We start from the raw sequence: 22,749 nt of genomic DNA on the forward strand, positions 1-22,749 counted from the left end.
TGCTGGGGATTTATCCATTTCTTCTTTCAGTTCTCTCAGTTTATGCTTTATGCATTTTGAAGCTCTAATCTTGAGTGCATAGACATTTAGGGTTGTTAACTCTTCTTGAGAAGATGGTCCTTCTATAATTTATGAAATGTCTACCGTTATCCCTGGTAACAGTCTCGTCCCAAAACCACTTCAAACTTTTTTATGATTAATATTTGCATGGTCTTATCTATATCTATACTTTCACTTTTAAACTGTGGTTATACTTAAAATGAATTTCTTTTATGAAACATAAATAGGTTTGGTTTTTTAAAACCCAATCTGCATTTTAAACAATATCTGCTTTTTTTTTAATATCTGCCTTTTAATTGGACTGTTTGGAATATTTATATTTAATATTATCACTAAAACAGGGTTTAAATCTACCTAACTGCTCTTTGTTATTTGTTTCATTTATTACTTGTTCCTTTTACTCTGTCTTCTTTTGAATTGAGTATTTTTTAGTAACCATTTTAATTCCATTTAATTTATAGATATTAATGGCTTACTATCTATACTTCTTTGCTTTATTTTTTAGTGGTACTCTAGAACTTAAAATATGTTTCTTAACATACCACAGTTTATATTCAAATAATGTTACTTTATGTTTTGCTTTCTGTTTTTTTTTTGCAGTACGTGGGCCTCTCACTGCTGTGGCCTCTCCCGTTGCAGAGCACAGGCTCTGGATGCGCAGGCTCAGCGGCCATGGCTTACAGGCCTAGCCACTCCGCCAGCATGTGGGATCTTCCCGGACCGGGGCACGAACCCGTGTCCCCTGCATCGGCAGGCGGACTCCCAACCCCTGCGCCACCAGGGAAGCCCGCTTTATGTTTAATGTAGAAAGTTTACAGCAGTATTCTGTCATGTCCTGCCCCCCATCCTTTGTTCTACTGCTGTCATACATTTACTTCTTTTACTTCTTCACCTTGTAAACCCCACAATTCACTGTTATTATTTTTGTCTTAAACAATTATCTTTTCAAAAAATTTAAAACTGATTTTAAAAAGTATTTTATTTTCACCCACACATTAACCACTTCTCCAGCACTTTTCAATGCTTTATGTATATATAACTTTTAATTTGGTATCATTTACCTTCTGCCTAAAGAACTTCTTTGAACATTTCTCACAACACACGTCTGCTGGTGATAAATTCAGCTTTGGGTCTGAGAAAAGCTCCACTTTGAAGGATATTTTCACTGGATGTATAATTGTAGGTTGACAAGTTTTATTTTTTCAGCAATTTAAGAAAGTCATTATCTTCTGACTTGCATAGTTTTAATAAAGATGTCTGCAGTCATTATCTTTGTTCTTCTGTATGTAATGAGTTTTTTCCTCTGGAAGCTTGTTTCTTCCCCTCCCCCCATATTTCTCACTGCCTCTTTGATCAGGTCTTTATTCAAAATTAGCTGTCCAAAATGATTTGACCATTACAGGTTAAACAAATTTAAGTTTATGCAGCAGCCTTCTTTTCTTCTGTGGTGGGTTTCTTTTCTGCAGGCTTCTTTTCAACTGCTTGTTTCTTGGTCACTGCAGCCTTTTTTCCCACCAAAGGCTTCTTCTGCTTCTTAATGCCAACAGCTTTCTTTCCTTTCTTCCCCACCACAGGCGTCCTGCCTGGAAGCCCCTTCTCATCTGCTTTGGCTTCTAGTGCTGCTGCTGCCCTATCCACCTGGATTTTGTGGTTCTTGGCCTGGCGAAGAATGGCGTTCCGGCGCATGGTCTTTGCACACGGGTTGAGCTTCAGTGGTTCTCAGGTTTTTCAGTGGACTCTTCTTCGGGGCTCTGTGATGAATCTTCTCGCGTGGTGCTCGGAGGGCTCTTTGGATCTCTGGGCTTTTCAAGATTCTGCTAAGGTCTGTACTGAGCATCTTGTGCATGGGGAGGTTGTAGCTACCTTTTTTTTTTTTTTTTGCGGTACGTGGGCCTCTCACTGTTGTGGCCTCTCCTGTTGCGGAGCACAGGCTCCGGACATGCACGGGCCCAGCCGCTCCGCGGCATGTGGGATCTTCCCAGACCAGGGCACGAACCTGTGTCCCCTGCATCGGCAGGCGGACTCTCAACCACTGCACCACCAGGGAAGCCCTGTAGCTACTCTTGAGGGGAGCAGCTTTACGCCAAGTGCCATGCAGCTCATCTAACTTGCAGAAAGCACTTTTCAGTCCAAATGCAGGAACGTAGCACATGCCCACCAGGAGCAAGTTTCAAATGGTTCGGTTTGCTCACATTAGGCAGAGTAATTGCAGGGATGTTTCTGAAGGCCTTGATGATGCGCTCAGTACAGACGACGCAGGGTCTCCTGCACTGGATACGGTGACGGTTTCTCATTTTGCTTTCGCCAGCTCTCATTCTCTGAGAGGCGTAGACCTTTCTGATATCATTCCAAGCCTTAAGCTTCTTCAGAAGCAAAACAGCCTGCTTGGTCTTCTTGAAGCCTTCAACTTTGTCTTCAACCACCAAAGGAAATTCAGGAACTTCCTCAATACGATGACCTTTAGACACAGCCAGCGCTGGTAACGCTGAGGCAGCCAGTGCAGAGCAGATGGCGTATCGCTTCTGCATTACGTTCACTCTGCGGTGCCAGCGTCGCCAGTGGGCGCAAACACGTGGCCCCCACGACACATATTTTCAAGAGCACCCTGGCCAGAGTGGTGAGTCCCGCCACTTCGAACTCTGGGAATTCGAGCCACAGCCCTGCCAGTATCCCAAGATTCAGCACGGGTTCGATGACCTGCTAATTCACCGACAGCACAGGGCTGTGCTGTTTTTGCACAAGTTGGTGTAAAGTTCACAATATCTGGTCAAATCAGAGCTTGAACACAGCAGGCAAAGTGACATTTGTGCCAGATGGCTCCCCGTTTTTGGAGTACACGGATATCAGTGGGTGAGCACACGCCACGGCGGGGAGAGGAGGAGGCCACGCTCCTCGCGACCCAGCGGCTCCCAAAGGAAAAGCTCTCTGGAAGCTTTTAAGATTTTCTTTCTGAAACTGGCTCTCAGCAGTTTCATTATGATGTACCTAATAACGTACCAGTGTATCTGATACAGATGTACCAGTCTGTTCGCTCTCTGCTTTATCCTGTTTAGGGTTTAAGTTTCTCAGATCTATGGGTTTGTATTTTTCATCAAACTTGGAAATTTTTATAGCCATTATTTCTTCACGTGTCTTTTCTGTTCTCTCATTCTGGTACTCCCATTACATTATGTTGGACAACTTGATATTGTCCCACAGGTAACCAAGTCATTGTTCTTTTTTTTTTCTTTTTTCAGTTTTTCTCTCTGCGCTTCATGAAGTAGTTTCTATTGCCCTCTTCAAATTCACTGGTCTTTTCTTACACAGTACCAAATTTGTTTTTAACCTTACACAGTCAATTCCTCTCTCCATATAGTATACGTTTCCTGTCTAGACCCCTCATTTGGCTCCTCTGCGTCATTTACGCCTCTCCTCTGGGAGTCATGTTTTCTTTACATTTCTGGAGCGTATTTATAACAGCTGTTTTGAAATCTTACCTGCTAACTTCATCATATCTACCATTTGTATCTGTTTTCATTGATAATTTTTTCTCCAAGTTATATTATTCCTGCTTCCTTGCATTTAACATGATTGGGTATTTCATATGTAAAATTTACATTGTTGGGTATAATTTACACTGTTTTATTTTAATAACGTTTACTATGACAGATAGTTACGTTACTTATGGATCAACTTTCAAGGCCTGTTTTTAACCCTTTTGAGGGCAAGTCTGGACTCCCCTTTATTCTAGGGCTAGTTCAGCTCTGCTGTAAGGCATGACTCTTCCAGAGTCTCCCATGAATGCCCTGGGCAGTTAACAAGGACCCTCCACTCCAGCTGACTGGAACTCTAGGATCTCCCAGCCCTGAGTGAATTCTGCAGGTTTTTTCAGTAAATTACTGAGTTTACACCATTCTGATCATTCTTTGCCTGGCTTCACAGAGTGTCATACTACACCTGGGGGCTCATTCAGCTAAAGACTAGGGGAACCCAAGGCTGAGTTCCGACATTCTTCCTCTGGGCAGCTTCTTCCTTTCAGATACTCTGCCGCTCAAATTAGTTGCATTAGCCTCTCCAAATTCCAAATTTTGTTTCCTCAACTCAGCGACACCGTCACACCCTGCTTGGATTCCTCCTCCCCACGCTGTGGTCCAGAAAGTGGCTCCAAGCAGTAAGTCAGCACAACCACTTCTCTCTTCTCAGGAGGCACAGCCTCGCACTGCCTGTCGTCCAACTGTCTTAGTCCATTCGTGCTACGATAACAAAAGGCCGGGCTAGGTGGCTGAGCAACAGCAGAAGTTTATCGCTCACGGTCTGGAAGCTGGGAGTCTGAGATCAGGGCAGCAGCGTGACCAGGTGGGGGCCTTCTTCCAGGTCATAGACTTCTTGGTGTACCCTCACGTGACAGGAGGGGCAAAAGATCTCTCTGGAGCCTTTTGTAAAAGCTCTAACCCCACCCATAAGGGTGCCCCCCTCATGACCTAATCACCTCCCTAAAGCCCTACTTCCGAATACCTTCCTAAGAATCATCATCTTTGGAAGTCTGGATTCAACATATGAATTTCGTGGGGGTCACAAACATTCAGACCGTAGCCGAATGTCTCAGAACCGTGGTCTCATATGTTTTGTTCACTTTCCTAGTTGTTTATGCTGGGAGTATAAATCTGGTCTCAGTTATTCCATCACTGTGTGAAGCGGAAGAACTCCCAATCTTGTTCGTCTGGAAGCAGACGCGCTCTAAAACTTGCACTCGTTGTGTTTTTTAAAATATACTTAAATCCTTTTTTATTTTTTCTGCATTAATTCCCCATTTCTAAGAGACCTACCTGCTATATATTTCCTTTGCAAAAACTGCTCTGGCTCCTCCTTTATGTTTGCTCTTCCACATAATCTTTAGGTCCATATGACCAACTTCCCCCAAGCTTGCCCTAGCATCTGATAGAGATGGAATTAAATATACAGATTAATTGGAGGAAACTGACATCCTGCCTAATACTGACCCTTCTCGTTTCTCTTACCCATATACGAAGTGTATCTCTCTGTTTACTGAAGTCTACTTAAGTAGCATTAATCAGTTTTCTTCAAACAAGTCCCATGTATCTTTTACATTTATTCCTCAACATTTTACATTCTTTTGTTTATTTTCTGAAAGGGAGCTTATTTTCCATGATCTCTTCTAACTAATTACAGTCCTTACAAAAGAAAGCTAGATATTTTTATGTTAATTTTGTACCCACCAAACTACTAGGCACTCTTATTAGTTCTAATGTGTTTTCGTGGATTCCCTTTGGTTTTCCCAGGTGGCAAATCATATTATCTGCAAATAATAATTTGGTCTCCTTTATAATATTTATATATTTTTTCATTATCTGGTCTGATTACAGGAAAATGTTAAATAATAGTAATGGTAGTGCACATACTGACTTTCTCTCCAACTTTAGAGAAAATACTCCAGTACTTCACCATTAAATAGGATTCTAACTCTTGATTTTAAGTTTTTTAATAATGTTAAGGAAATATACATCTGTATTATTAAGAGTCTTTATCAGGATGAATACTGAATTTCATAAAATCCTATTTCATCAAGTACTTTATCCTAACATATCATATGGCATATTAGTAGGCGTAGATATTATATTAATAGTTTTCTTAAAATTGAATTATCCCTATGTACCTAAATCCTATTTGGTAATTGGATTTTTTAATATATGACTGCATTTTATAAATTTATTATGATTTTATTTATGATTTTTGTATCTATACTCATTAGTAAGATTATAATTTACTTTCTTTTGGTATCTTTGTCAGAAATAGAATTATCCTAATTTAATAAAATGTATTACTTTTATAAACAGTAATAAAGTTATAAAAAATAAAGCCTAAAAATCACTAACAACTCTCCAAATGCCCACCACTTCTCTTTTAATTAAAAAAAATGTTTTTTAATGGGGTATAGTTGATTTAAACTGTGTTGCCACCACTTTTTAAACATTTATTTTTTCTTCCGATTCTGGAGCTGTCGTAATAAAATCTTGACAGGTCATTTTTCCACCCCACCCTACACTTTAGAGTACAGTTTAGATATATATTATACATACATTCCTGAACAGCTGCTTGTAAGACAAAATTCTATCTTTCAAATACCACTATCCCCAAAACTCACTTTGTAAAATCAGGAGACGTTTTAGATACTAGTGGCTTTTCTTTCTTGCAGGAATTCTCTTCCCCAAGTGTTTCTACAGCCCAATCCCTTAGGCTATTCAGGTCTAAACTAAAATGCCACCTCTTCAGAGAAGCCTTCCTTGTCCACCTAATTAAAATACCGCTACCAACTTTCCATCTCTCTCTAGCCCTGATTTATTCTTCATAACCACTCTGAAATACTTCATCCCCAGTGCCCAGAAAAGTAACTGACATTCAGTAAGTGGTCAACTAATGTTTGTTGAAGGAACAGATGAATGAAAGTAAGTGGGCACCCACTTACTTGGGTATAATTTGAAGAAAAAGTCCCCAAGAATAGTTTCCTCCTTTCTGGTGCCACACTTCCTAAAATGCCTATGACAACCTTATAAGGCTACTGCATAAATCATTAATCAATAATGCCCTGGTAAAATTATTTCATTTATCAGACTCTTTCTTCCATAATAATCAGTTCTTCAAGCCTTGAACACCTGGGGTTCCATGTAAATGAAGAAAAGTATAGAGTCTTCCAGAAACAAGCTCGTACTCTTTTTCTCATAATAGCAGTACCCAGTCAGCATATGGTAAATATATTCTGCCTACTGTTCTTAGCAGCTCCCCCCATAGAATTAAATACCAACGGAGTAAAACTATGGGGCAAAGAGAAAGTACTTGAAGAAGCAATAATTAGTCTGGGTGATAAAGGAGGGGACAGAAATCCCGAGTCCCTCATTTCTTTGGAGAATCATACCTGGAAGTAATCATACAGAAAGTGAATCTTTAAGAAAGAAGTAGAAATTGATTATGAGAATAAAACATGTTCTTTAGCTGTGGCTAAAGACTTTGAACCAGTTTTAGATTCAAATACAACACGAACATTTCAGTTACCAAGTCCACTGAAAACAAACCCACTGAATTTGCCCATAGCTATCCTGGAAGACTGCACAGACACCAAGCAAGCTAGAAGAAAAATCCAGATTCCAGAACACACAGCCTGACATCCTAACTTGTTTCTCAGTCATGGTACTAAGTACCAGTAAGAGCAGTATCTTCCACAGAATACAGAAAAAACGGATTTTTTAAATACAGTAAGCTCTCCATTTTCTCATCTTATCTCTGACCATTGTTGTGACATTGTTGTGACCATCTTATCTCTGACCAATATTTGTCCATTGTTGTGACGGCATTATTCCATTTTAATTTAGATACTTCCCAACAGTCGGTCTTTATTGAATGGTGGGAACAGAAGCCAGGCCCTGGAAGTCCATATATTTCTGGTACTGTTACTTTTCTACTCCCATCTCTTATTCTTTAATGTTATCAATAACAAAAAAAATAACCAAATATGCGAAAGTTGCAAAATTCTTCAAGTATAAAATTTCAAATACTGAACTTCCTTTCTGATTTACCAATTATCTAAATTCTTAAGTATAAATAACATGATTAAAACATGATGGATTCCCATTAGATGTAATTACTAATTACTGAATTAGATGTAATAACCAAAAGACAAAGGTAACAGCTAAAGGAGATACAAAATTCTAAATTAAGATGAATGTAACTTAGGTGTTTAGGTACAGTATATGCCTACACACTCTCAAATCCAAAACAATGGATTTTGTTAGGAATTTAAATCTCTCGACTAGTACTACAGTGTTCTTTCTTTCAATTTTTTCTCCCAGTTCATTCCAATATATGCAATGTTCCAACAACTCAGGCCCAGCAGTCCCTTCCTCAACCTTCTATTGCCTAATTACATGAGGACACATGACATACATACAGTCTCATGCATTGTACATTTCTCCTCTCAAATACCTGTTCCCCATTAAATTCAAAATCAGTTCATGCATTGATTTCTATGAACAAAACAGAAATGTAATACATTGGATGCCTAACCTCTTGATTTTCTACTCCACTGCTGGAAAGCTCCAAAACAGAACCTCCACTGTCAACTACTGCTGATGTCATTGTTTATTCCCTGAGGAAGCTTCAAACGCAATCAGTCGACGTAATTAAAGGTTCATGGGTGATTGCCAGGGTTACAGGTTTGCACTATCATGTTTTAAAAGTCAATAGAGAAGGAGTGGAGTAGATATCCAGAAATCCAGTCTTCTAAAGATGAATAACCAGAGAGCCTAAAAAGAGGAAGAATTGAAAAATTATTAAAAATACACAAAATGGATATAAAGCACAACCTACTTTGCATCTAATTTCTAACACTTTTGTAAACTAAAAGGAGATAGGCTTATACAGCCCTGTGTCAAAAGAGGGCAGTACTGAACATCCTGCTTAGAGCTGTCAAGTTCGTGAACAATCTGAAATAAGTTCTTACCAAGCTATTGCACATTGGTGACCTGATGACATTTACATTCTAAGAGATAAAATGTTATAACTTTCTCCCCTTATGAAGATGTACTATTATTCCTGAAATATTTTGGTAAAAATTCCTGAAATTAAAAAAAAATTTATGCACTGAAAACATAAAACGTGCTGGACCGAGACAACTTCCAAAATTATTCACCTATTTAACAAATTAAAAGATTTATTGGCTTGTAAATATTTCTTTTTTTTGACCGCGCCGCACACCGCGCAGCATGTAGGATCTTAGTTCACCGACCAGGGATCGAATCCGTGCCCGCCCCCTCCGCCCCGCCCCGCCGTTCAAAAGCACGGAGTCTGAACCACTGGACCACCAGGGAAGTCCCTGGTTTGTAAATGTTTCATTCGTCTTTGGCTCATTTGGTTTGTTTATATGAAAAATTAATTAGAATTATCTTTTTTTTGCTATGGTAGCAATCTCATTTTGTGTTCACATTTTGAATACTCATACAAGGTCTATAAAATAGATTAATTTGAGTAACTTATACTTTCAAACAAAGTAGTTTGAAAATAAGGTAGTGAAATGACTTGGAATGACTTTAATATACTTTATCATTCCTTCCTCAATAATTTTTTTGCTATTGGTTCAAAATGCAGTATAGCGAAGGGTTTCAAGAAAACATAATTAAAGTTTTTTTCCCCTACTAGAGATGAATATCGGTATGCACATCGCCTAGATTTATGCATTAGATTATTCTAATAATTCTAAAAAGTTACGTTTGATTTTGTGTATGTTAAATATTTCATAGAGAAATTACAGAATTTCTTTCTGACAGGATTTTTTCCCACAAAAATTTAAGAATGCAGAAAAATTAAGCATATTTAAAGAGAAAAGAATAACCGTTTCTAATTAATCATTCCATTAATATGTGGCCTATATTAAATTTGAACACTGGTACCATACAGATATGGAAATAAAATATTAAAGAATTTCCATAAACTTATACAATAAAAAGAAATACCTGAAAAAAAAGCAGAAATTTCACCTCACTACTTAAGACCCATTCAGTACTATTAGTCTCCTTTTTGATCTTATCAACAGAAAATGGGATAGAAAGTATTTGTATCTTAAGAATAAAAATTAAGAAAAATCCACAATCCCATCACACTAAAGCTTACTATTATCATACAAGGTAACAACTATTTTCAATTTCTGTTTTCTAATCATATAGATAGTAACAGCAGAAATAACTTTTACTTACAATTTGAATGTTAAGTAGTCTAAGCATCCTTCACTATTTTCACAAGTTGGCAAGAGTTAAAATATAAACCAGCAGTTCTCTGGAACTACTAGTGGGGGGAAAAAGACAGTATTAATATAATTCTATTAAAAAATATTTTGCCCAAAATAGGTGTGATTCTGACAGTAGGTACTTATTACAACAAACCATCTCCAAAGCCTGATGGTACACGTTTTATAATGAACATCATAAAGAAATTACTCCTGGGCTATTGAGGAATCAAAAGTTTTTATCAAACTGAAAATTTTAAGTCACCACTAGATACCAAGTATTGAGTAACGACAGATTCCAACATACATAGCCTAGACCCCACATCATGGGCTGCATTTCAATCAACCAACAGGATTTGAACACATGGCTGCAGGTATAACCCCAGATCCCCAGGAGTATAAAATCAAGTTTAAGAAGACTAACCCAATCAACTATACTTCAATAAAAAACAAATACGTTAGTTAATTAATTTTAAAGACCTAAAACATTTTAAAGTTTAGAAAAAAATGACTAACCCAGAAAACTACTGTTGAACGACGCTAATGATATATTATTGCTGATAACTTTCCTGCTATTCACTTTCTTGCTGCCTCACCCTCCAAACTTTGCACCCACACAAACCTAACACCCCGAGCCTCCTCAAGCAGCCCTCCTCCTCTCTGAAGCTCACCTGTGCACTGGGGCTTAGGCCGTGTTCCATCAACTATTCCCTCTTTTTCCTTAACCTTCTCTTCCTGAACATTGGGTTCTGTCCCTCAACGTCTAAACATTTATAAGACTCTCTCAACGTTTTTCTTTTTTTTTTTTAATTTCTTGGCCGTGCTGCGTGCAGCATGAGAGATCCTAATTCCCGGACCAGGGATGGAACCCGTGCCCCCTGCAGTGGAAACTGGAGTCTTAACCACCGGACCACCAGGGAAGTCCCAAGACTCTCTCATCGTAAACATGACTCCTCCATGACCCTGCATACCCCTCCAGCTACCACTCTAGTTCCTTCCTTTCTCAGATAAGGCTCTACCTAAAAAATCTTTTATACGCTGTCTCCACTTCCGGATTTCTCAGGTACTCCTTCTATGGGAGTTTGGCAGCCATCATCACCAACTGAAATTTTTACTAAATTCTGGTTATCGAATCCAATGGCTCCATTTCCGTCTTCACAGGACTTAATGTCTCTGAAGCATTTGACACTGTTGATCATTCCCTCCTTGAAACTCTATCTTGAATTTATCTTCTCCCTCTCTAGCACTTCCTTTTCAACTCCCTCTTGCAGGCCCACCCCTAGTTTTCAAGGAGCTTGAAGAGTACAAATGTCAGCCCGTATACCACATGCCTAAGTATTTTAAAGTTACAGACCAAACTAAAAAGCTAGTGAATTTTATTTTACTCTCCTATCTTGACACATACACTTTTATAACAACCTACAAGGCTAAGTTCTGATTTGGCATTCTCAGACTCAACATCTACGGCGGCGGGGGGGGGGGGCGGGTGGGAGGCCCGTGCTCCCCCATCTCCCTGCAGCCTGCCCCTTTTTCTCAGGCCACCTTTGGCTCCCCTCCAGCCTACAAGGAGCGTCACATGCACACACGTGGACATCCCAGACAACACGTCTAAGCTCTGGCCACACGCCTGCAAACAGCTGCCACTTGGCCATCCCTTAGGCCAAGGGAAGCCCATACATGTGGTATAGTTAACAGAGGAGAGAATCAGGGAAGAGACCTGTGAAGGGTTACATGGGCAGGGAATTCTGGGATTCAAATACTCTTAGCTTGATCTAGAAATGGGTACCAGATGGACTGGCCCCTCAAAATCCTCAACCTATCCTATCAGCAGGGGCTAGCTGCAGGAAGGCCAGATGAGGGAACCCAGAGCAGCGTTCCCGCTTGGATAACTAAGGACAGTGCAACTCTCTGGTCAATCCTGGTAGGTGTTTCCAGGACCCTATCCGAAGTCCTCTTCTGATTCTTCACTCTGTCTAAACCATCTCACGCACTGCCACGGCTTCACTCAAGTCTCTCTTCCAGTCTAAACCATTTTATGGGCTCCAGATTGTCTGCTAGATATTTTCTTGCCTGTACTTCCTTGTGAAATTAAATAGGGTATAAATAAATAGCAAGCATCTATTCCAGGATATCCCAAGGACTCCATTAATTAATTCAGTCATTCAACAAACACTAATTGAGCACCTTTTATATACGAGTAGTTTTCGGTCGCTAGAGGTACAGTGGTGAAAAAAGCAGAAGTCCTTGTTCTTATGTATCTTAAATCCCAGTGGGGAGAGATGAAAATAGCAAAATATGTTTAGCACCCATGTAGACGGTGATAAAGGCCAAGGAGGCAAATGAACCAAAAGGAGAAAATATTCGGCAAGGAAGAGGGCTGCAATTTCAAACTGGGTAATCAGAGAAGAATTCACTGAAAAAGTGACGTATGAGTGAAAACTCGGAAGTAGGAAGGAGCTGTGCCAGTGACGGGGGGCACGGGGAGAGCTCCCTCGTGAAAGGAAAGAGAACATTCAAGATCTTCAAGAGGGAATAAGCCTGAAAGTTCAAAGATCACCAAGGAGGCCAATACGGCTGGAGTGAAGTGAGCTAGAGGAAGGAAGAACAGACGCGATGACCAAGGGGTAAGGAAAGGGGTCACGTAAGCCCTCGATGAGGAGGACTCTGACCTTGACCCCGGGAGAAGGAGGGTATTGTGCAGAGAGATGATCTGATTATTCTAACAGTCATTCAGCTGCTGGGTTGAGAACAGACAAGGGGACAAGGCCAGAAGCAGGGAGATCAATTTGGAAGCCACTAGGATAACTAGGTGAGAAATGACACTGGCTAGGACTGAGTGGTGGGTTCTGGAGAGAGCGAACAGTGGTCAACTTTTAGAAATTTTTGTAGGTAAAATGGACAAAGTCTGATAGCAAACTGGACGCGGGGTGTAAATGAAAGAGAAGAGTCAAGAATGAATCCAGAGAAATCAGTCAGCGCACCTGGACTAGCCATGAAACGGGATGAATGACGGTGTGAAACAAGTCCCACATGTCCCAAACTCAACTGTTTCTCTGCTACCTCCCCCAAGGTATGAGCTCACCTACTGTGCTGAATTAGCCCCATAAGCTGCCCTGCCACCTACACAAGTTGCCTAAAGCAGCAGAGGCTGCAGTCGTCTGTGGCTCCTTCCCCATCAACACCATCATCCTCTCACTCCTGACTCGTGCCCAGTAATCTCATATCCTCTGCCTTAGTTGAGGCCCTTATTCTCATTTTTCTATAGTTGTAAGAGCCTCAGATTTTGCCTCCTGGCCTTTAATCTTCCCTCCCTTCCAGTCCATCTAACTGCACTGTCAGGGTGATCCAAGATGGGATAATGTCAGGCCCCTCTCAAAATTCTTCAGCAGTTCATCATCACCTGCAAGATGAAATTTCAACCTCTTTGCAAGCATACTGATTTAGTAGAAACGAGCAAGGGGTCTAGGTCTCTTTTTCAGAAGTTATGAAATGTTCATTCTGATATGCTCCGGTATGGAAGCCACAAATCTAATCCATGCTCACTGGCCCAGCCTCGTTCTCCTTTACTCCCTCCATCTTGGTTGTTTGCACCACAGCTGTTTACAGTTCTCTACATTCTTCTCTCTCTTGTCTTGACACCCTTCCCCTGTTTGCCCATTTGGCCAATTCCTAGCTGTCTCACAGGTCTCAGCTCTAAAGCAACCCCATCACTGAAGGGCTCAGTATCATTTTCTGTAATTCTCTTCCCCCAATCCACATTATATACTTCCCTCACAAAAACATCAGGGAAATAACAGCTTCCAGGTGCCCCCTCCCATCAACCACAGCAAGCCCAACACCTATGCCTTTCTTTAGTGCTCCCTAAAATCCTGCTTCACTTTACCTTCTTAATATTCTCACCTTCTTACCACTTTCTCAAAGCACCAAGTTTTAAACATCTGTGTATCCAGGTTTTAAAAATCTGCGGTTGATACCACCTAAACCACTGCCTTTCATATAGCAGATAAACAGTAAAGATGTGATGAATACGCGGATAAACAAACGTGTTCCGATCAGACAAATGTCTTCACTGTTCACTACACAGACCAGTGCTCATTCCCACCCCTCTCCCTCTGCTGGCTCCCTCCTCTCATCAGGGATGCCCTCGTCTTTGACTATTCAGATTCTATCCGCCCCTCACGGACAACTTTCCCCTATAATAACGTCACCTGTTTCCTCTCTCTTACTATACCAGTTCTTTCAATAACATTTATTAAGCACTTAACTGTATACCAAATACAGCACTATGCCAAGAACACAAAAACAAAGTTAGCACTCAGCCTGCAAACAGGTTAGAGTCCAGTAAGGAGAGGCACTTGAAGCAATTACCATAATGTAAACGCCATAAAGGAAACTACAAAGTACAGTGGAAACATTAAAAAAGGGAACACCCAGTCGGCCCGGGGCGGGGGGGGGGGGGGGGGGTGGATTTTAGGGGAAGATTCTAGAAAAGACTTCAGAAAGGAGCCACCGCTTGGTCTGGGGTTAGAAGAAGGGGTGGAAACTGGCATAACAATAAGTGAAACAATTCTGAATCATGAATACTAAGTGAACTGTCAGGACTGAAAAAAACTGCGAAATGAGAGCAAACCTAAGTATCAGTCAGAAGCAAATGCAGCTCAGACTATAACTTAGCTGCTTAGAATACAGACCACACTCTCATCAGAAACAGCTTACGTGTGTGACTTTATTTACATAAAGTACAAAACCAAGGAAAACTCAATCTGTGATACTCGAAATATGATACTACATTACAAAAGGCTGCTACCACTAATACATAAGGAATGCTTAAAATAGAGAATAAGGGACCAAAAAGGAAAACAAGAGAAAAATATGAAAAACTGTGGTACAAATAACTGTGGTATAAAAAATGTGAAAAACACGAACACACAATTCACAAAACCAGATACAAAAATAGCCCTTAAACATAAGAAAAGATGTTCAAATTCACTCGTAGAGAAAGGCAAGTTTTTAAAAATTGAAATACCATTTCTCTCATCTATCAGATTGGTGAAAATTAAAATGCATATAACATTATATTCTGTTGGTAAAACTGTGTACATTTATACACTGCTGGTGGGAAGCAAGGTGACCCAACACTTTGGGAGGAGAATTTGGCAATATCTAACAAAACTACATATGTACTTACCTCTTAAAACAGCTTTATTGAGATATAATTCACATATCACACAGTTCACCAACTTAAAGGGTTTAGTATATGAATGAAGTACCATCATCACCACAATCTAACTTTACAACATTCTCAGCACGTCACCCCCCAGAAAACCCTCACGTCCATCAGCGGTCACTCCCCACCCTCCCCCACCCTCACGTCCTCGGCGATGCTAATCTACTTCCTACCTCTAGAGATTTGCTGTTCCGGCCATTTCATATAAACAGAATTTTAAATACGTGGACTTTTGTGAAGGGTGTCTTTCACTCAGTACGTTTTCAGTATTCATCTATGTGTAACATGTATTAGTATTTCAATTCTGTTATTGCTGAATAATATTCCATTGCCTAGATATATTACATTTTATTTATCCATTCATCAGTCGGTGCAAAGTTGTTTCCACTTTTTGCCTATTATAAAATCATGCTGCTGGGGCTTCCCTGGTGGCGCGGTGGTTGAGAGTCCACCTGCCGATGCAGGGGACGCGGGTTCGTGCCCCGGTCTGGGAAGATCCCACGTGCCGCGGAGCGGCTGGGCCCGTGAGCCATGGCCGCTGAGCCTGTGCATCCGGAGCCTGTGCTCCGCAACGGGAGAGGTCACAACAGTGAGAGGCCCGTGTACCGCCAAAAAAAAATATATATATATATATATATATATGCTGCTATAAAAATTCATGTACAAGTTTTTGTGTAGACATATGTTTTCTTTTCTCTTAGTATATACTTAGGAATGGAATTGCTAGAACACATAGTAACTCTGTGCTTAATATTTTGAGAAAATGCCAAACTACATCATTTTATATTGTCATCAGCAGTGTATGAAGGTCCTAATTTCTCGACATCCCCATCAACCCATGTTGTAGGTAATCTGTTATGCAGCAATAGATAATTATTAACACATCATCTTGGTATATACAATAAAAATCACTTGATAAATTTTATAATTAAAAGAAAAAAGCAGAGCTTCCCTGGTGGCACAGTGGTTGAGAGTCCACCTGCTGATGCAGGGGACACGGGTTCGTGCCCCAGTCCGGGAAGATCCCACATGCCGCGGAGCGGCTGGGTCCGTGAGCCATGGCCGCTGCGCCTGTGCGTCCGGAGCCTGTGCTCCGCAATGGGAGAGGCCACAACAGTGAGAGGCCCACGTACCGCTAAAAAAAAAAAAAAAGAAAGGAAAAAGCAGCCAAGACTCAATGGCAAAATATTTAAAACTTTTCCCCAATACTGGGAACAGAGCAAATATACCTACAATTGCCACTTCAATTCAAAACCACACTGGCAATCCTGACCAGCAGAGTTTGATAAGGAAAAATTAAAAGGCATAAGAAACGGAAAGGAAGACGGACTTCCCTGGCAGCGCAGTGCTTAAGAATCCACCTGCCAATGCAGGGGACAGGGGTTCGATCTCTGGTCCAGGAAGATTCCCACATGCCGCAGAGCAACTAAGCCCGTGCACCACAACTACTGAGCCTGTGCTCTAGAGCCCATGAGCCACAACTATTGAGCCCACGCTCTGCAACTACTGAAGCCCACGCTCTCTAGGGCTCATATGCCACAACTACTGAGCCCACGTGCTGCAACTACTGAAGCCCACGCGCCTGGAGCCTATGCTCCGCAACAAGAGAAGCCACCGCAGTGAGAAGCCCGCGCACCACAACGAAGAGCAGCCCCTGCTCACTGTAACTAGAGAAAGCCCGCGTACAGCAACGAAGACGCAACGCAGCCAAAAAATAAGTAAAATTTAAAAAGAAAAAAGAAATGTAAAGGAAGAAATGAAGCTACCATTGTTTGTAGATGTTAAGACTCTCTACATAGAAAACCCAAAAGAACCTTCAGATATTAGAAGAAGAGGGTTTGCAAGATGTGTGGATACAGATGAATGCAGTAAGTCCCCTACATACGAAACTTCAAGCTGTGAACTTTCAAAGATGAGAAAGTGTGTTCACATGTCCAACCACATAAGTTAGTTCACGTGTCTGGCATACACTGTCACGTGCGTGCATCCTCTACAAGTGGCTGTGCTTTTGTGTACTTTACTGTACAGTGCTGCACAGAGTACAGTAGTACGGTATCTTTATTTCAAGCCCAGGACCCAAATGTAGAACGGTACACAAAGGTTGCAGCAGCCGTTCAGAACGCAATCCAGTGCTACCGTGTCATCTATGACGAGAAAAAAAGAGCTACCACCCAGACATCACTGGATCATTTTTTCAAGAGGGTAGATAGAATTGAATCTAGCAATGAACCGGAACCTGGGCCATCAGCGTCAGGCGTGAGTGGAATTGCAGCTTGCCCTCCGTCTCCTATTGCGGACGATCCTGATTCAGCTCTACCATCTCCCACCTCCTCTCCCTCCTCCAGTCCGGAACTCTCCTGGCCTGTTCACTCGATGCCAGCCCCTGGATGCCAGCTACTGTACTGTACTACTGTACTTTTCAGGGTACTGTACCGTAGGATTATAAAATGTTTTATTTTTTGTGTTTGTTTTTTATGTATTATTTATATGAAAAGTATTATAAACTATTACAGGAAAGTACTATACAGCCGATTGTGTTAGCTGAGTTCCTAGGCTAACTTTGCTGGACTAACGAACAAACTGGACTTACAAACGTGCGCTCGGAACGGAACTCGTTCGTATGTAGGGGACTTACCATATATAAAAATCAACTGTTTCTCTATGTACCCGCAACAAACAGAAAATGTAATTTTTTAAAAGGATATCGTTTACAATAACCACAAAAATATAAGACTCCTAAGACTTGGGAATTCCCCGGCAGTTAGGGAACTGCTGTGGTGAGGACTCAGCGCTTTCACTGCCGTGGCCTGGGTTCAATCCCTGATCAAGGAAAAAAAATCCCTCAAGCCACGTGAAGACACCTAAGACTCAATCTAACAAAGATCTCTACGGAGAAAATAAATAAATGTATTGAAAGAAATTAAAGAAATCTTGGGAATTCCCTGGCAGTCTTGGATAGGAAAGCTCAGTATCTTACAGATGTCAATGCTCAACAAATTCATCTAAGAAATTCAATATATGTCCAGTCAAAAATCCCACGACGGTTTTACAAAAACCTTGACAAAGATAGTTAAGAAAAAAAAAGGGGGGGGATGTACAAGAACAAAGGGCAAAAGTGAGCCAAAACCCTGTGGAGAAGAACTGCCCTACCTAGTCTAGTCTATGGTAATTAGACAGTAAGTAATGGTGTAGACATAACCAAATATACCAATGGAACAGAATACAGAGGCCAGAAAAAGACCCATGCATATTGGGAACTTAATGTAGGAAGAGGCAGTGTTAACATCAATGGGAGAAAAAGACTATTAAATGATGCTGAGACAAGTGATTATCCATACAAGACAAAAATTAAATCACCATCTCTCACCATTCACAAAATAAATTACAGGTGTACTAAAGACCCAAATATACAAATTTTTTTCAAAATTAGAAGGAAATATAGAATATCTTCATGAACTCATAGTTAAGGAAAAATTACTTAATACATTACTTAATTACTTAATACATTACTTAATACATTACTAAACTTGACTACACCAATTTTTTTAAAAAAATTCCTAACAATGCAAACCAAAAACAAAACCAAAAGACAAGACACTAGGAAAAGTAATTCCCCTCCCTCCAAAACAGGGGGAAAAAAGAACTCCTACTAATTAATAAGAAATATACACAACCAAAATCTATTAAGGATTTTAAAATAAATTATATTAAGTCATGCATGGCTAAATGTGATATAAATTCTTGTCAAGGTTCTAGTTCTCGGGAGTTCCCTGGTGGTCCAGTAGTTAGGACTCAGCGCTTTCACTGCCTGGGCCAGAGTCCAATCCCTGGTTAGGAAACTAAGACCCCTCCTGCAAACCGAGAGGCGCGGCCAAAAAAAACACAACAGCTCTAGTTCTCATGCTGAATGATGCACTCATGTGTGTTTATCACATTATTAAAAATAAACAAACAACAGCCATTACTGGGCAAATTATTTGTGTCATGAATCAAGGATTATGGTTCATCTAATTTTGTACAACTGGGGTCCAAGGAGAGGTTGAAAACTGATTTTATTAGTTTCCCATCTAAAGTGTGAAATCCATTCACATGCATTGGTTCTTTTTAAATATGTTGTGTAAATTGAATAATATTTACTAATCCTTTGACAAACTTATTTACAATTTTCCAACAGGCTGTGTTCATTTTTTGACTTAATTGCTTCTTAATGCAATTCTTAATTTGTAAGAAAGCTGTGTCAGCATAGGGGGTCACAGTTACCTTACCTGCTATTGCAGCAAATATATCTAAACAACCTAATGGATCAGAAAGAGGAACGGCAATTCCATTCACAGGACATTTCAAGAAAAAGTAAAACTATAGGAACAGAAAACAGATCAGTGGGAAGGCGTTATCTCAAAGGGCACAAGGAACTTTTGGGGGGTGATAGCAATGTTCTATATCTTGACTGCGGTGGTAACTGCATAATGACATGAATTTCTCAAAATCATGGAAATGTAAGGATGAATTTTACTACATGTAAACTAAACTTCAATAAATTTGACTTTAAAAGAAGGAGAGGACAATGCTGCAAATTAGAATTTAACCTATTAAAGAGATTCTTATTCAATATTAACATTATCATCATACTAAGAAGAACTGTAGCTTGTAATCTAAACTTATGTACAGTTTGACTCACAACTAGTACCTGCCTATGGAATCAGAAAATTCTCCCCCTAAAAAGCCTTATTATTCTTAGCCACTTTATTGGTAAAATTAAAGCTTTTAAATTTGGAACTCAATTCCTGAAATACTTCCGATTCATATTTTCATTGTTCTATTTTTTTAATTATCTACCAAGTCTGATAGGAATTATGTATGTAGTTTATAATGCTAATATAATAATAGTCTCAACGATGTATTCTTCTATTTCTATGTTACTGAATCAAGCATTTTTGTACATTGTCCTTTCACCCTTAAAATAACCCTGTGAAATAGGTATAATTATTCCCCCTATTACACGAGTACTATTTTAACAGTATGCTTTACATTTAAGAGCTAGTACGACTAACAGTTAAGAGCCTACTGACCACTGTATCCCCAGAATACAGTAGGTACTCAATAAATATTTGTTGAATGTTCGCTTTACCTATAACTACATAATCTTGGGCAGTTATTTATCTCTTTAAACTTCAATATCCTCATCCATAATAAGATAGTAAAACAACTCTATGAAGTCAGTGTGTTTAGTTCTTTTAATCCTTTGCATAAAGTGCCTGGCACACTGTGAGTATTGAATGAATGTAACTTTATTATTATTATGTCTTTTTTAGCATCAATCAGAGCTGTATGATATTGCCAAACCTTCCTATTAAGAGTAAAGCAGTAACAGATGATTATACCTAAAACCTAGCTGCTCCTCATGCAAAACTGAGATGTTCATTCTTCTAACTTGTTCAAACAAAAATTAGTACATTTTAAAGGGATAAAAAGTAAACTAATGAATCTTTTAAAGAAAGAATGCCCCTCTGAAAATGGAACTAAGTCTGAGCAGTATACAGTTGACAAATATTTGGGCCCACAGGTCAGGGCTGGAAATTATTTGGGCAGCAAGTGGTCATGTCATGGGACTTACTTTAGGGCAAGGTGATTGATCTAGATATTTTCAACTGCGTGCTAGAAATTTACAGTATAAGAGAAATTACATGAAATTACTGGAAGAGATCTTAGAGCTCATTTTATAGAAGAAATAGATTGAAGAGGCTAATTGGAAAATTAAGTAAAATATCGATAACTTGCCAACCATAAAACAATTCTGCATTTCAAGAGTCCCATACCATGGATAATAATATCTTAAAATCCTTATTTACTCACGGCCCTGAGTTCTGACACACAAAGTCACAGAATAACACATAGATAAGAAATGAACTTAGATAATCTGTGATTTCATCTAAGTTCTGTTTAAGGTATTTTGATGCTTTTCTTGCCAGGCATGTTTTGGTTGTTTTCTTCATCATCCAAAGAACTACAATGGCCAGGTTCCTGGGCGTAACCTCACAAATGCTGGTTTGTTCAATTTATTTTGTGATGGTGAAAATCTAAGAGGGAATTATCATCTTAAAATACTCTGAATAATCAAACATTAGAGTTATTTAAAGAACTGATGAGCAAAGAGATGGCAAGACAAAATCAACCTGACTGCGCTACCCACAATTACCACTGGAGCTAAAAATGATACTGCTGCCTAGCTATCTGTACTCCTTTAATATTTTGATCCTCCTAAACTCTGTTACCATTTCACACTGGCTCAAACTGTAGGGCCGTAATAATAAAGGCCATAATAAGTATATGGAGGAAGAGATCACATTAAGCACATCCTAGAATCCAACCTATCTTGAGGATGAAGATAAGCAACGAAGGTCTGATTTGATTTTTTTTTTTTTTGGCCACACTGCACAGCATGCATCAAACCCGCGCCCCCTGTAGCGGAAGCAGAGCCTTAACTACTGGACCACCAGGGAAGTCCCCAAAGGTCTCATTATTAATCAGTAACCCTAAACTTATATGAATATTCATTTCTAGACTTATTCTATGAACTATTTGTAAGAAATACTAAATGGTGGAAATAAACGTTTAGCCTGTATATTCTGTGAATAAGCACACTTCCAAATCAAGTAAGAACCAGACAGGAGAATATGTACTAGGAGGCTCGGTTAGGGAAAAAGTAGCAATCAAAGCCACCGGCTTATCCCCTGACCATTGCACAGACGTTCAAGAAGTCTCAAATATGGTCACAATAGCCTCTTGTACATGCAAAGAGAGACACATAAAAGACTTACAAGGCTTGTTTCAACTGGCTTAAGGTAGTCAAGCAACTGCTTTACAGGAAGCTGAAGCTAGAGGTGATCAGGGTATATGGCAGATTCCCAGTCATCAGGAAGCCTAAAATCTACTTAGGTTCTATTCAGCAAAGCAAACTGGGGAAAGTTTTCTTTTTGAAGGAGAGATAAATTGCCAATGCAGCAACTGCCATCCTCAAGACCCTAGTGCACGACTTCCCTGGTGGCGCAGTGGTTAAGAATCCGCCTGCCAATGCAGGGGACACGGGTTCAATCCCTGCTCCGGGAAGATGCCACATGCTGTGGAGCAACTAAGCCCATGTGCCACAACTACTGAGCCTGCGCTCTAGAGCCCGTGAGCTACAACTACTGAGCCCGCGCGCCTAGAGCCCGTGCTCTGCAACAAGAGAAGCCACCGCAATGAGAAGCCCGCACACCGCAACGAAGAGTAGCCCCCGCTCTCCGCAACTAGAGAAAGCCCGCGTGCAGCAACGAAGACCCAACGCAGACATAAATAAATAAATAAATTTATTTAAAAAAAAGACCCTAGTGCAGATAATTCTAAAACCTTCGCCAACTTCTTCACTACCGTGACTTAAAAGGAAGCAAAGAACTGCTCTTCACGACAACCTTTTTAAATATTCTGGTTTGACAGGATATGAATTCATTAATGTGAATTTATCCTAGAGGTAACTCGATAACTAGCTCAGCTTAGAGTATATTTTCTTCTTCTTCCAAACAATGAAGGGATAACAGTAGTTAACATTTATAGAGCACTTACTCTATGCCAACATTATTCTAAACTCACTACATGTATTAACCTATTTAATCTACACAATCCTACAAAACAGGTATAATTCCCCATTTTACATTTG

The 22,749-nt window shown here is 40.0% G+C and overlaps 1 protein-coding gene and 1 pseudogene across 5 annotated transcripts in view; both read right to left on the bottom strand.

Annotated features, from left to right (window-relative positions):
- Positions 1 to 22,749, bottom strand: part of ELF2 (E74 like ETS transcription factor 2) — a 94,001-nt gene that overhangs the window by 59,951 nt on the left and 11,301 nt on the right. For all 4 annotated transcript variants that reach the window (XM_082652762.1, XM_082652760.1, XM_082652761.1 and 1 more), the window contains exons 2-3: positions 9,801 to 9,888; positions 8,116 to 8,354 (exon numbers count right to left, since the gene is read on the bottom strand). In XM_082652762.1, coding sequence (XP_082508888.1) covers positions 8,116 to 8,187 — 72 coding nt within the window. In that variant the 5' untranslated portion in view covers positions 8,188 to 8,354; positions 9,801 to 9,888. The remainder of the gene's footprint in view (positions 1 to 8,115; positions 8,355 to 9,800; positions 9,889 to 22,749) is intronic.
- On the bottom strand, positions 1,480 to 3,177 carry LOC309821798 (large ribosomal subunit protein uL4-like; annotated as a pseudogene). Its single transcript has 3 exons — positions 3,081 to 3,177; positions 2,122 to 2,985; positions 1,480 to 1,923 (listed from the first exon to the last, which is right to left on the bottom strand). The product of its transcript is annotated as a large ribosomal subunit protein uL4-like (transcript).

Source organism: Grampus griseus (assembly GCF_964374135.1).
Source record: "Grampus griseus genome assembly, chromosome: 4".
In the NCBI taxonomy this organism is placed as follows: Eukaryota; Metazoa; Chordata; class Mammalia; order Artiodactyla; family Delphinidae; genus Grampus; species Grampus griseus.